This window comes from Oncorhynchus gorbuscha, linkage group LG26 (genome assembly GCF_021184085.1).
Source record: "Oncorhynchus gorbuscha isolate QuinsamMale2020 ecotype Even-year linkage group LG26, OgorEven_v1.0, whole genome shotgun sequence".
In the NCBI taxonomy this organism is placed as follows: domain Eukaryota; kingdom Metazoa; phylum Chordata; class Actinopteri; order Salmoniformes; family Salmonidae; genus Oncorhynchus; species Oncorhynchus gorbuscha.
Window position 1 is genome coordinate 24,055,912 of NC_060198.1, and position 14,189 is coordinate 24,070,100.

Here is a 14,189-nt window from a genome sequence, read left to right on the forward strand (position 1 = left end):
ATCGTGGATTCAGATCTATCTTTCTTTAATGGAAGCTTCTCTAATGTCAAACATGTAAAGTATGGCGTACCATTGACCTGCCACTGGCATTAAACAAAGCACGTGTGTATGTATGCTGATGATTCAACCAGACACGTATCAGCAACCACAGCTAATGAAGTCACTGAAACCCTTAACAAAGAGTTGCAATCTGTTTTGGAATGGGTGGCCAGTAATAAGCTGGTCCCGAACATCTCTGGTACACAATCTGGTAATGAATGGTGTGGCTGTTGAAGAAGTTGAGGAGACTAAATTACTAGGCGTTACCCTAGAGACTGTAAAATATCATGGTCAAAACACAAAGATTAATTGGTTGTAAAGATGGGGAGAGGTTTGTCCGTAATAAAGAGATGCTCTGCTTTTTTGATACCACACTCCAAAAAGCAAGTTCTGCAGGCTCTAGATTTGTCTAATCTTAATTATTGTCCAGTTGTGTGGTCGAGTACTGCAAGGAAAGACCAAGTTAAGCTGCAGCTGGTCCAGAACAGAGCGGAACGTCGTTCTCTTCATTGTATTCAGGTGGCTGATATAAATACTATGCATGCCAGTCTCTCTTGGCTGAGTTGAGACTGACTGCATCACTTCTTCTTATAAGTAACATTGTGTTGAAAATCCCAAATTGTTTGCACAGTCAATTTACACACAGCTCTGACACACACGTACCCCACCAGACATTCCACCGGGGGTCTTTTCACAGTCCTCAAATCCAGAAAATATTCAAGAAAGCATATAGTATTATGTAGAGCCATTATTGCATGGAACTCATATTGATCAAATCAACAGCAAACCTGGTTTCAAAAAACAGATAAAGCAACACCTCACAGCACAATGCCTCTCTCCTATTTGACCTAGGTAGTTTGTGAGTACCTATTGATATGTAGGCTGTGTGTGCCTTAAAAAAAACAATGTGATGTAGTTCTGTCCTTGTCTACGAATGTTCTGTATTATGTAACGTTTCATGTTGTGTCGCTAGAGGGGTCTGAATACTCACTAAATATAGCAACCAAGTCACTAAGATGGCAACACTGTTCAGGGGACGCGCTGCTGTAACTGAAAAGCTGCCTTTCCAGAGCGTGCGCTGATGTTTTAACTAATAAATTGGTTGCCTCTTCACCCCCCCCCCAACCAGCCCAACTTTTCTCATCGGATCTACACAAATCACGTAGGTCCGCTATTTTGGATTCAAAACAGCGAATTTCACCGAAAGGTGACTAGTTTGCGTCCCTTGTCCATTGGATTGTTGCAGTGAATTTAAGGCATTCATGGAATTCCAGACAAAATCCACAGTAGGTCTGTGTGTTTCAAAATGTAAACTTTAATTCCATGTAAAATTACACGTTGAACCAATGGCTGATCATTTTTATACATTTCAACTATTGTTCAAAATATGCATGTTGTAAACCTCCAGAATGTATGAAGTCAATTACTGTTTTTTGTCCCCCAGATGACTAAAATCATGCCCATTTTAAGTCAGTTAATTTGATTGGCAATCTTTTGTGCATTTAACAGTGGAGGTCAGCCATGTAAAAGGCTAGCTGCATTTTTTTAAATTACCTTGGTCCTTGAATGGACTACCATAACTCCAAAACCAGCATTGAGTCTATTTGAAATTCTTGAGATTCAAGTAAAAAAATGTCACATAAAAATGTAAACTTCACATTTGTTGTAGAGTTAAGACAAAAGTGTAAAAAAAATATTTTTTTAAAAAATGATACTGGCATTGACCACTGTGGTTAATCCAGCATGAAAGTGACTGAATGCTGGATATACACTGAAGAAATACCCTTTGAAATGTAAACATTGGCACAAGTCTCTTAAAGCACCATCTTGAAATGTTTGTATTTGAAACATATTTCTGAAATGTAAAAAAAAAAAATAATAATTAAAAAGCTCCAAGATGAAAAAGGGAAGCCACTCTATAAACTCCAGAAGACATTAATCTCTCATCATGTATTTCTTAAATTAGATTTTGCTTCAGGGCTTTCTAAGGGCCAAATCATAACTTGAGATCTGCCTTCAACACTCACATATCCCCCAATGACATCAATCCAAGGTGCACAGAGTGTGAGTTTTGAGCATGTACCTCAATTTGGGATTTGGCCCAAGCACAGTAGTGAAATCAACTACATGAGGGGGGGTGAATCCAGACTAAATGTACAACCTTTTCCACCAAACAAACCTTCAGCAGCCAGAGTGCTGAAGGCACGCTTACTGCAATTCTGCCAGATCCAAATATAACCACCGCAGCCTAGGCACTCAAAACAATGACCTACTGCACCAAGCCACCAAGCAATAACACATCAAATTTACCACAAAACAGTTTGTCCTCCAATGGGAGGAACTGCTTATTTTAGCATGGTGTTCTGCAACCATTTATTTAGGCTTGGAGGAGGAATGTTGGGAGAGTTCATTCAGGATCCTGGGGGTGGCTGCTGGGGGGCTCCCCCCATTATCGGACCGTGGAAGGAGTCTGGAACGCGTTTGGCATACTCTACGAGCTGGTACGACTCCCTGATGTCTGAGAGGCCGAACCAAAATACAATCCAGCTGCCGTTGACAAAGCTTCCGTCGCAATGCTTGAAGTACCTGAGGATAGGTGGAGAAAAAAGAAAAATACATTTTTTTTTAAAAAGAGACAACCCTGTACACAGCAGTGAGTCTAGGTGTTGGTTCAGGCAGGGACAACTAGTATCCAAAACATCTACATTAGAAAGACAGAGCTTGACTTATATTTTTAATTCACAGTTTAATATTTATTTTTTTAATGCATTTTTTTGGTAGTGAATTTTTTTTTGACAAATTGCCCCGCAGAATTGGAGAGAAAATCTTCTAGATACTCTCAACTTGACTCTGATACTTCAGCCATTATGTGGGGCCAAAACAGCCATAAGTCATGTTTCTTGTGTCCATTGTGCAGTGTCATGTTCTCCTCACCAGGGGTTGATGCGGTTGGTGGCGCGGGACCTCCAGAAGAGCTTGCCCAGGTCCTGCCTGATACACTCCCACAGGATCTGGCTGGTGCCCTCACCCTGCTTGCTGCTGCTCACCACAAACTTGTCCAGATAGGGCGTATCGCTGCTCAGAGGCTCCCTGGTGATGATGGCTGCTGCACTGTACCTGCAGGTGATAGAACATTCCATGTTGCGGTTTCTTTGAGACACGGGCAAGGTTCCCGTTCTTACCTACCCTTCTCCAATAGTGTGGACTCGTTCACTCCTCCTCATGCATTGAAAATCATTGGGTTGGTGTAAGCATGGCTGGAGGAAGTTTCCTTCCACTGCCATATTCCTCAAAATATATTTTTTTGTTCATCTATGAGAGCGGATTGTACAAGTTTACACATCTGGAGAAGGGTAGAGAATCGGAATGTAGCCAAGATCAGGAAAATGCAAATGAAAAAAGGATGCCACACATGAAGACGTGTGTGTGTGTGTGTGTGTGGGGGGGGGGCTACCCTTCAGAGAGGTAGATGGAGTGGAGGCGGCCTTTGAGTGACTCAATGTAGTCCTCCCTCAGGTTCTTTTCGAAAGACTTGTTTATCAGGGCCAGTAGGCGGTCTAGGTCTATGTCATCCAGAGTGCTGTACCTGGCCAAACAAAAGGATAGAGAGAGAGATGGTAGTTGCACACAGTAATTGTAGTTGTGATTAACTTTGCATCACTTTTAACAGACACCTGACAAGCTCAACTATCTATGACAAGACCCTTGGGATGACAGGCATCACCCGTCTCAAAGTCAGAATTAATTCATTGGCTGACGGGGGAAAAGTCACCTTTCCCCATGCCTAATTGCACACATGCAGTGCACAAAAGACTGAAGTCAGAATTGATCTTATCAAACACGATAAATCTGTAGTTGATCTTTTTCTTCCTGCGCAAACCTTAACTTGCTAATTCTACATCTAGTTAAAGAGTTGTGGTTGTAGGAGAGTATTTGTTCCAATGTCCTTGTTTCACATCAGATAGCACAACGGCCATCTGCACGGGCTTGTCATGAGGGAGTACTCTGTGCACAGCCTGTGTGCGATTAGAAGTGGAAAATACCACCTGTGGTGTGTGAACAGACACTTGTCTCCCTAGACTTATGGTTCCAGAGCTATCACTGTGACAGGTGAAATTATTATTATGGTGCCGATACGAAAGGCTTAGTGAGGAAACTAAGCGATATAATGTCAGAAGTAAATGGCATGAGCAAGTAGCCTAACTGTTCCTAAATTTCACACAAAAATCTTGCACTGACGTCAATGGAAGAGTTTGCGTAATAGTCAGGTTAAACATGCACGACTCAAGATAGGAGGCTCCGCCCACAGTGAACACATCCAAGTTGAAAGCAAAATTGCAAGCTAACAGAGAAGAGAGTATGATAGACAACTTACATATTTAGCTGGTTTATTTTATATTAATGGTTAACAATTCATATTTAACTAATAGTAACACTGTCCTGTTAGTGTCTGTGTTTTCATGGGCTCCACTAGTTCCCTGCAGCTAATCTGGACGTATGGTCACTAGAGACGGCTTGAGTTTTTTATTTTTTATTTATTTCACCTTTAATAAACCAGGTAGGCTAGTTGAGAACAGGTTCTCATTTGCAACTGCGACCTGGCCAAGATAAAGCATAGCAGTGTGAACAGACAACACAGAGTTACACATGGAGTAAACAATTAACAAGTCAATAACACAGAGAAAAAAGGGAAGTCTATATACAATGTGTGCAAAAGGCATGAGGTAGGCGAATAATTACAATATTGCAGATTAACACTGGAGTGATAAATGATCAGATGATCATGTACAGGTAGAGATTTTGGTGTGCAAAAGAGCAGAAAAGTAAATAAATAAAAACTGTGGGGATGAGGTAGGTGAAAATGGGTGTGCTTATTTCCCAATAGATTTTGTACAGCTGCAGCGATCGGTTAGCTGCTCAGCTAGCTGATGTTTGAAGTTGGTGAGGGAGATAAAAGTCTCCAACTTCAGCGATTTTTGCAATTCGTTCCAGTCACAGGCAGCAGAGTACTGGAACGAAAGGCGGCCGAATGAGGTGTTAGCTTTAGGGATGATCAATGAGATACACCTGCTGGAGCGCGTGCTACGGATGGGTGTTGCCATCGTGACCAGTGAGCTGAGATAAGGCGGAGCTTTGCCTAGCATGGCCTTGTAGATGACCTGAAGCCAGTGGGTCTGGCGACGAATATGTAGCGAGGGCCAGCCGACTAGAGCATACAAGTCGCAGTGGTGGGTAGTATAAGGTGCTTTAGTGACAAAACAGATGGCACTGTGATAAACTGCATCCAGTTTGCTGAGTAGAGAGTTGGAAGCAATTTTGTAGATGACGTCGCCGAAGTCGAGGATCGGTAGGATAGTCAGTTTTACTAGGGTAAGCTTGGCAGCGTGAGTGAAGGAGGCTTTGTTGCGGAATAGAAAGCCGATTCTTGATTTGATTTTCGATTGGAGATGTTTGATATGGGTCTGGAAGGAGAGTTTGCAGTCTAGCCAGACACCTAGGTACTTATAGGTGTCCACATATTCGAGGTCGGAACCATCCAGTGTGGTGATGCTAGTCGGGCATGCGGGTGCAGGCAGCGATCGGTTGAAAAGCATGCATTTGGTTTTACTAGCGTTTAAGAGCAGTTGGAGGCCACGGAAGGAGTGTTGGCAAATGAGTTAAAGACTGCATTACATAGACAAGATGTGGTGGGTGTAACCGAGATAGCCAGGAGGAGTTTAGAACAATTCCTCATTGTCTCTAAATCATCCTTGCATCTGGGAAACTAAGCCAGGGAGGGGTTTAGACAACAACCCAAGTGCAGATAACGACAGGATCAACCCAGAGTGGCTTATGATGCTCCTTGGTCTGCATGAGAGGGGATTGAACCAACCATGGCTGAGCATTGCTAGTGTCAGCTATATATAGTACTCTGCATTTTTTGTAAAGGTTAGGTTACTCGGTCGACCAGCCTCATTGCAATAATTAAACCGATATTAAATAAAGATGATTGTGTGAAGAAATGACCAAGTCTCTCACAGTACTGAATTTCCACAACAAGACACTGAAATACTCACTTGTGAATGGGGTCTCCATTCTTGAACAGTGTACCAGAACCTATGAAAACAGCAGGGGTGAAAATGAACAATTGTGTGCACAAAGCATGTCAAATCAGGAAGCACACATGCCACGATACAATGTTGAGGACAAGGTGAACTAGCTTGAAAAGTGAATTACCCAAGGACTGTTGAGGAGTCTGCCATTTCCTTGTGTCAGTACTTTGAGTGTACGGAATGGGATAAATCTAACCAGTTAGGTCAGTGAAGGATTGATTACCTGTCATGTAGACTTTGCATGCAGTGACTCACATTTACATATCTGTGCTGTATGATAAAGAAATGGAGACACCCAGGTCAACGAGTGCATCTTTAAAACCACTGCTGTGCTAAGGTCACTTCTCAAAATACACATCCTAGGACCTTAACGTGACCCTTGGTTGGATTTCAGGTGTCACAGATACACATAGATGCCGTGCACAACATGAGCTGCATGCATGGACATACAGTCTACTACAGTGGAGGCTGCTGAGGGGAGGACGGCTCGTAATAATGGCCGGAACGGAGCGAATGGAATGGCATCAAACTATGCATTTTTAAACTATTCCTCTCATTCCGCTCCAGCCATTAACGCGTTTCCGTCCTCCCCAATTAAAGTGCCACCAACCTCCTGTGGTCTACTACACCTCGAGGGCCAGAGTGTCTGCTGGGGTCTGTTCTTTACTTCAATTCAGCGAGTAATTATGAACTGGGACACCGGCGGCCGTATGTATGAAGTGTCTCGGAGCATAATGAATACGATTATATGGACAGGAAGGACCTGATCCTAGATCAGCACTCCTACTCTGAGATGCTTGATACATAAAAGCCCCTGGGAGATAAAAGGGAAGCAGCAGAAAGGGAGAGAGCAGGGACTGACTCCAGAGGACTGAAGTTGCGGAACGCCTATGCCTGCCTTAAGGGGCCCCAAACTCTGCTCAGCAACATGAGAGGTGAGCCCCACGTGCCATCAACAGCAGCAGTGACAGGTGCAGAATGTGAGTGAGTGTGTAGAGAGCATCGGTTAGACATAGGGGTTAGTCAGTGGGGGGGGGGGGGGGGTCACACACATACAGGTCTCCCTCACCCTTGTGGCTGAACAGCTCTGTGAGCATTGTGCTGGCAGAGGTGATAACTGCAGAGGACTCGCAGGGAAGCTGGTTCAGGAGCTGGGCGATGGTGCCCACCCTCCGACGCTCGGCCAAGCTCAGCCACGGCGCCCCTGACAGACTGGGAAGATCACCGGGCAGAGACACTAGATCCAGCACCTGATATGTGGACAGGAGAGTGAGACAGAAACACATCAAGGTGAACAAAATGAAGGAAACACTTGAGTAAATAAATGAGGGTTCTGGCGGCTCGGTTATGGAGTGGGGTGCATTTTCCTGACATGGTTTAGGTCCTCTCATCCCCTTAGAGGGAAAGGTAAACACCAATAAATACACAGCCCTTCTGTGTGATCACCTTCAACCTATGGTGAAGCACTTCTATCCTGATGGGAGTGGCCTCTTCCAGGATGACAATGCCCCCATCCACAGGGCACGAGAGGTCACTGAACGTTTTCATGCTCATCAAACCGATGTAAACCTTATGCCATGGCCGTCTCAGTCACCAGATCTCAACCCAATTGAACACTTATGGGAGATTCTGGAGCAGCACCTGAAACAGCGTTTTCTACCACCATCAACAAAACACCAAATTACGGATTTCTCATGTCTCCCTCCAATAGAGTTCCAGACACTTGTACAATCTATGCCAAGGCGCATTGAAGATGTTCTGGTGTTCGTGACGGCCCAATGTCCTATTAAGACACTATGTTGGTGTTTCCTTTATTTTGGCAGTTCCCTGTAGTCCTATACTGGAGAGCAGGCAAGTGTTAGGCCTCTTTGATTGGGAGTAAATAGCCTACTGCTTCTAATGTACAGGAAATGTACGGACTTATCTGCTGTGAAAAGTCTGATGGGCCTACCTTCAAAGAGCAAAGAAGACAGCGACAAGTTCCTTAACTACATGCTGTAGGTCAAGTACCATGAACGCACGTGCATTGAGAAAATACTTAACCTCCAATCTGCCACCCAACACCCCCAAAATAACCCCAAATCAACCCACCTTGTGACTCTGATTGTGGAGGCCTCCCCAGCTGTTGAGGAACATGACTTTGAGTGGCTGCAGGACCTTGGAGATGGAGGCCGTGACATTCACAGAGTCCAGGGCCACCGAGCGGCCCGTGGTGTCCCGCCCCACAGGGCACACTAGGGGGATGGCCCCGCAGTCCAGGCTCCACTGGAGCAGGCCTTTGTCCACTGCAATGGAGGACCCTGCACTGACAACACATAGGGCCGTTATTCCTCTTAAAAATAAGTCAAAACAAACTAGTAATATCGTAATGCAAAGGAGGATAGGATAAGTGTGGTAGGGGAGACCTGCTTCCTTGGGGTGGATCCTGCACCAGCAGCAAGGCCTCTGCACTGAAGAAAGGTATGACACTGGCTGAGTGGTGCTGTAGGACCTCTGTTAGGGTCTGGCACCGCTGAACGATATCAGCCCTGGAGTTGGAAGTAAACCCGTCTGGAGCGTCATCATCCTCAGGCCGTGACAGTCCCATCACCACGACTGGCTTCATGTCCATCCGCTGCAGGAACGAGAGCCCAAACGCCAGACTCTGCAGCATCTCTCGGCTCTCGAATACAGATTTGTCCACCTGACATGAAGATAGATTTCAAATGTCAGTGAACAAGTGCTAGATATCAATAATTTATCAAAACTCATAAAAGGGCTAACCATGACGAGAGTTTCTTCTTCTTTCGGATTTGGTGTGGCGGATCGCATCCAACTTTTAGGCGCATACACCGCCACCTACTGTACCGGTGTTTGAGGCCAGTCACAGCCTATCTACATTACATTCTTGATAGGATAATAAAAAAAATATGGGAAAAGGTAAATCTTCGCAATCCCAAGTACTTCTCTGCTGCCTCAATCTTTATTTTCTGTGAATTCCAATCCATTTCCGCAGTACAGTTGACAACCGTGGCTATGAATGCTAAGAAACCCACCTTACTGAAACACATTATTCCCATTCCTCTCTGTTTACTCACAGGAATCCTCTCAGTATCCCTCACCCTGTAACCATCTTCCTCTACTACGTCTGCATACGACACTTTTTGTACTACTAGGACCATGGCAACCTCAACCTCACACCTCCCATCTCCAACCCTATGGGCACCCCCACAACTAACCACTTTCTCCAACGATACTTCACATTCCTCCTGCACACTTCTCACATCAAGGAATCTCCCTCCTACACACTGCTGTAACATGCCCATAAACTTTACACCTAAAACACTGTAGTATTTTCGGAACGGAATCTCTCACGGGATAACTTCCTAACTTGACCTTATCTGGCAAAGACTCTGCAAGACTGAGTCTTCTCAGTTTCCCCACACTCTCCTCCGGATATGCATCGCACCAAGCGGCTGGCGTCGCAGACAACGGGACTCCTCCATTTCAACTAATCCCCCTTAACACTTAATGCCTCCCTGTTATCACTCCTTTCAACGGCACCCTGCTCTGGAAGGCAAAGCAAGTCACATTTCTTGTTCCTAAACACGTGACCCGGAGCACCCGCTCCCTGAAGAAACACAAAATCACCACTACTCCAATCACTTAATCTCACTAACTCAACAGTCCCCAACCTCTTCTCCACCCAACCTGACACCACATATGGATTAGCCAAAATGCAAGGATCCATCCTCTCCACAAATCTCACTCCCACTGGGCCAGAATCATCCTTTGCATCCTCGCACAAATTCTGCAGTCCTCACTGCAGGTACTACAGCCTTCCTGTCGTCAGGTTCCATCTCTGAGCTACTATGGGACGTAATCCCTCTTTTTGCACTTGACGCCAACCTCCCTCACCACACTGCTTCCCTCTACACTCAGCTCCTTTCCTCACCACACTGCTTCCCTCTACACTCAGCTCCTTTCCTCACCACACTGCTTCCCTCACCACTGAGCTCCTTTCCCCACCACACTGAGCTCCTTTCCCCACCACACTGAGCTCCTTTCCCCACCACACTGAGCTCCTTTCCCCACCACACTGAGCTCCTTTCCCCACCACACTGAGCTCCTTTCCCCACCACACTGAGCTCCTTTCCCCACCACACTGAGCTCCTTCCCCACCACACTGAGCTCCTTCCCTCACCACACTGAGCTCCTTCCCTCACCACACTGAGCTCCTTCCCTCACCACACTGAGTTCCTTCCCTCACCACACTGAGCTCCTTCCCTCACCACTGAGCTCCTTCCCTCACCACACTGAGCTCCTTCCCTCACCACACTGAGCTCCTTCCCTCACCACACTGAGCTCCTTCCCTCACCACACTGAGCTCCTTCCCTCACCACACTGAGCTCCTTCCCTCACCACACTGAGCTCCTTCCCTCACCACACTGAGCTCCTTCCCTCACCACACTGAGCTCCTTCCCTCACCAAACTGAGCTCCTTCCCTCACCACACTGAGCTCCTTCCCTCACCACACTGAGCTCCTTCCCTCACCACACTGAGCTCCTTCTCGGTGGTCATCACTGCACCTGCCACCACAACTAATTCAGCCTCACTCTCTTCACGTTCACTTTCCTTCTCTAGCAAACTTCTGTGCGATCCTCAATTCCATATTCCCTCAAAACATAATCCAATTTCCTCCAATCCACCATCTTCTCCTTCACCAGATCTTCCAGAAGGCTTGTGCAATACCCCCACTCCATATTTACTCAGAATATGCTCCACTTTCTTCATTTCTTCTTTGTCTGCCATCTTCCCACAGAAGGATTACCAAGCATTTGCTTGTCTTTTATAAAATATTTTTTATAATAATAATAATAAGGCTCTCGCACTATCTAAAACCTTCCATGATGAGAGCTACTGGGTGTGTAGCAGAGCCGGACTGCTCATTAGGCAGGATAACGCGGCAGATCGACTAGGGACGCATTTTCTGAGCTAAACTGACCAAGATGCACCTCCAACAACACATAAAACATAACATAATTCTGCCTAAAAACAATGACAATTTCTCTCAAGTGGCATGTTGGCTTTGTAGGTGAGAGCTGATGCCACCCTGTGATAAGCAGTGTCCGCTTCGTCAAAGGTAGGGACGCAACATATTTATCCTGTCCATCCCCAGCGCACCTCTACAGCGTGCTGTTGGAGAAACGCATTGCTGCGGCACACCACCAACATTCTGTCCCCCCCAAAAAATTATCTAACACAAATCATGTAACAGATATAGCCTGTGGTAGAAAGAGTAGGTGGCCTTTTCTGTAGCCTACAGGCTGGAGATAAAAATGTATGACAGTGTAATGAGATGGAAACTTTATACATCATGCAGGTTTCTCCGGTCAAATAGCCTAACCTAGTTGGCACCCAATCAAATAAAACAATGCTCTGACATGTTAAACATATCCTAAAAACAGGACAGGTCAAAGTAAAATGGACACTATGGAATCAACAATCAAATGGTTTTATAAAGCCCTTCTTACATCAGCTGATGTCACAAAGTGCTACACAGAAACCCAGCCTAAAACCCCAAACAGCAAGCAATGCAGATGTAGAAGTACGTGGTTAGGAAAAACTCCCGGCTACTCACAACTGCTGTTCAGGAGTTGCATCCAAGCGGGCTAAATTGTCATGATCAGTGGCTTCAAGTTTGTAGCCTTACATTTTTTTACGAGCTGATCATAGTGAAAAATAAAATTATTCTGCATTTCCCGCGGTGTAAACACATTGCAAATAGGCTCAGTTGGGTAGCTGATATAAATTACATATTTGAAAAACTTTCATTCAGAACTGAAAATAATCCCGATTTCAACATCTGGAAAATACATATTTTAAACATAATTTTGCTTACTGGGACTATTCTAGTAGAGGAGGCAATTTGATTATTATCGGCAGAGTGTCCGGAACCGGCCCTGATGTGACGGCTTATTCCAGATACACTCTAACACACCTGATTCAGTAAACATGGTCCTGCTGAGTGGCTGATTAGAATAAGGTGTTCAAGCAGGGCTAGAACAAAAGCCTGCAGACAGTACACCCAGTAACTGTTCAGGAGGAGGATTGGCCACGCCTGCTCTAAAAGTGGCTGACTGGTGAACCTATCCTGTTCTTGAGCTACAGTCACCTCACAATGTGAAGAGGTACACTTCTCCTGCCCATAAAGCTATGCAGCGCCAGCGATTTTTGCTAGCGACTATTGTTTGTGTGTAGCACATGAGCATTGCGCAGAACGTTAAACGGAGGAGATGTTTGCCTATGTATGAGCTACTAGTTACAGTTAGCTAGTTATAGCATAATTAGAATTGGATAGGTTATCATGAGCTTTTTAGTTAAACTTGTTGGACAGATGCCAGGCAGTAACTAGTTAAATTCTGACAGCTGTACACTATTAGTTCGCTTCAAATCACTTTAACGAACCACGCTATTCCGTTAGACAGTTATTTTCATTCATTGTTCCCCTATAATTCTTTTGCAAGTTACACTGGCATTAGCCTAGCTTGTTAGCCACTTACCTCGAGTACTGCAAATGCTGGCGCTTGTGCCAAACTGGCTCTCTGAAATTGGGTCAACCAGTACCGAGCTTCTCGAGGGTCTCCGCCAATTTCATTGAGAAACGCTTTCACATCCCGATAAATTAGCGTGCGGTTTGACCGAACGTAGCGGTCAGAGGCTGAGAAAGAGTTAGGGAACTCTTGCTGGGCCAACGCCGGGGTTTTGCCTCCCTGGCCGGCCGCCTTTGAACTCGCCAAGCGTCGCTGAAGTTTTAACATTCGCCGGTGACATGTGCTCGGTACAAGCCCCGGTGAGGGGTTCGTCAAGTATTTACCAGCCATTACCATGACTCTGCAACTGGAGGTACCACTGTTGACTTTAGCCATGTTTGCTGGCTAATAGAGGTCGTTTTATAACTAGCTAAGTAACTAAACTGTTTCTACACCTCCAACACGCCTAAAAATATTACTGACAGACAGGTTTCAGGCAGAGGGATTTAACTAGTGTAGACGACGGAAGGACGTTACTCTCGCCAATGTGGTTGCCATAGACACCACTCAGCTTCATAAACAGGGTCCGTTCTAGGTTCACTCCAACTCTAGTTGTGACGGTGATTCGCCAAGGTAAAGTACGTTTTATTCAGACATTCACCGTTAGCCTATTTAAATGTTGACAATGTCCATTCCTCTCTGATTACTACGAAGGATATATATATATATTTTTTTTTTTTTTGACAGGGGTGAATGTGCGATCGCTAGGGCCGTTGAGTTTCCCAGTGACGTGGTTAATTCCACCAATTAAATTGTTTATATTTTGTATTTTAAAACAATCATAAGTTCATCCAAATGTATTTAATATGTACTGTAGCCTAAACTGCATGGTTTCCCGGGTAGTGGTGGGAAGATCACACAACATATCATCTCGTGAATCCAAGTTTACTTCGATATGGCTATTATATCAATATTAGCGCATAAAGGCGTTTCCACCGCAATTTTTGTTCGCATAATTAATTTTACGACACAAAAAAAAATCCCACCCTGTCGAAAGAACAAATTGTCAGTCTGCATTTATCAAATTGTACCGGCAATTTCAATCAGCCGGGTCGTGACTTTTTTCAGTCATTAGGTAATTCATCCGCATGAAGTGGTTTGATGGAAACCTCGTTATAAACATCAAAACAAGTGCACGTTGTTCTAAAAACATCTGGCCTACTTCTACAACCTTTGGTTTGCATAAAAAGTGAAGTATTCATTTTATAGAAATAATTGATCACATAAATTGCATTTAAATCTCTATGCTACAGCTTTTCCATGGATTATCGTAGAAACATCCAACTAAATCCATATGATTAAAACAAGACAATCAATGGAACTGACCTAAGTCATCACCAAAATACACATTTCGGCTGTACAAATGGTGCTACAGAATTATCGGCCGGTGACTCTTGGCAGCCCATCTCATAGCTCCTCTCAAAGACCAACTCTGTCGATTGTTTGCTAGGGACCAGGTTGTCAGATGCCGATCTAGGGCAGTCAT

The 14,189-nt window shown here is 44.8% G+C and overlaps 1 protein-coding gene across 1 annotated transcript; it reads right to left on the minus strand.

The window, feature by feature from the left end:
• Positions 1–1,336: 1,336 nt before the first annotated feature.
• On the minus strand, positions 1,337–13,222 carry nags (N-acetylglutamate synthase). Its single transcript, XM_046332083.1, has 8 exons — positions 12,674–13,222; positions 8,537–8,814; positions 8,223–8,436; positions 7,201–7,381; positions 6,096–6,135; positions 3,494–3,625; positions 2,974–3,156; positions 1,337–2,625 (listed from the first exon to the last, which is right to left on the minus strand). The coding sequence occupies exons 1-8, from the start codon at positions 13,037–13,039 to the stop codon at positions 2,451–2,453; spliced, it is 1,569 nt and encodes a 522-aa protein (XP_046188039.1). The 5' UTR covers positions 13,040–13,222; the 3' UTR covers positions 1,337–2,450.
• Between the last annotated feature and the right edge of the window lie 967 nt (positions 13,223–14,189).

What these genes read in the sequence shown, in the direction of transcription:
- nags (XM_046332083.1), bottom strand. Translation starts at nt 13,039, where the DNA reads ATGGCTAAAGTCAACAGTGGTACCTCCAGTTGCAGAGTCATGGTAATG. An exon ending in GATCCACCCCAAGGAAGCAG is followed by an intron (nt 8,437 to 8,536) that starts GTCTCCCCTACC and finishes ATGTGTTGTCAG; the next exon opens with TGCAGGGTCCTCCATTGCAG. An exon ending in TCCATCTACCTCTCTGAAGG is followed by an intron (nt 3,157 to 3,493) that starts GTAGCCCCCCCC and finishes TATCACCTGCAG; the next exon opens with GTACAGTGCAGCAGCCATCA.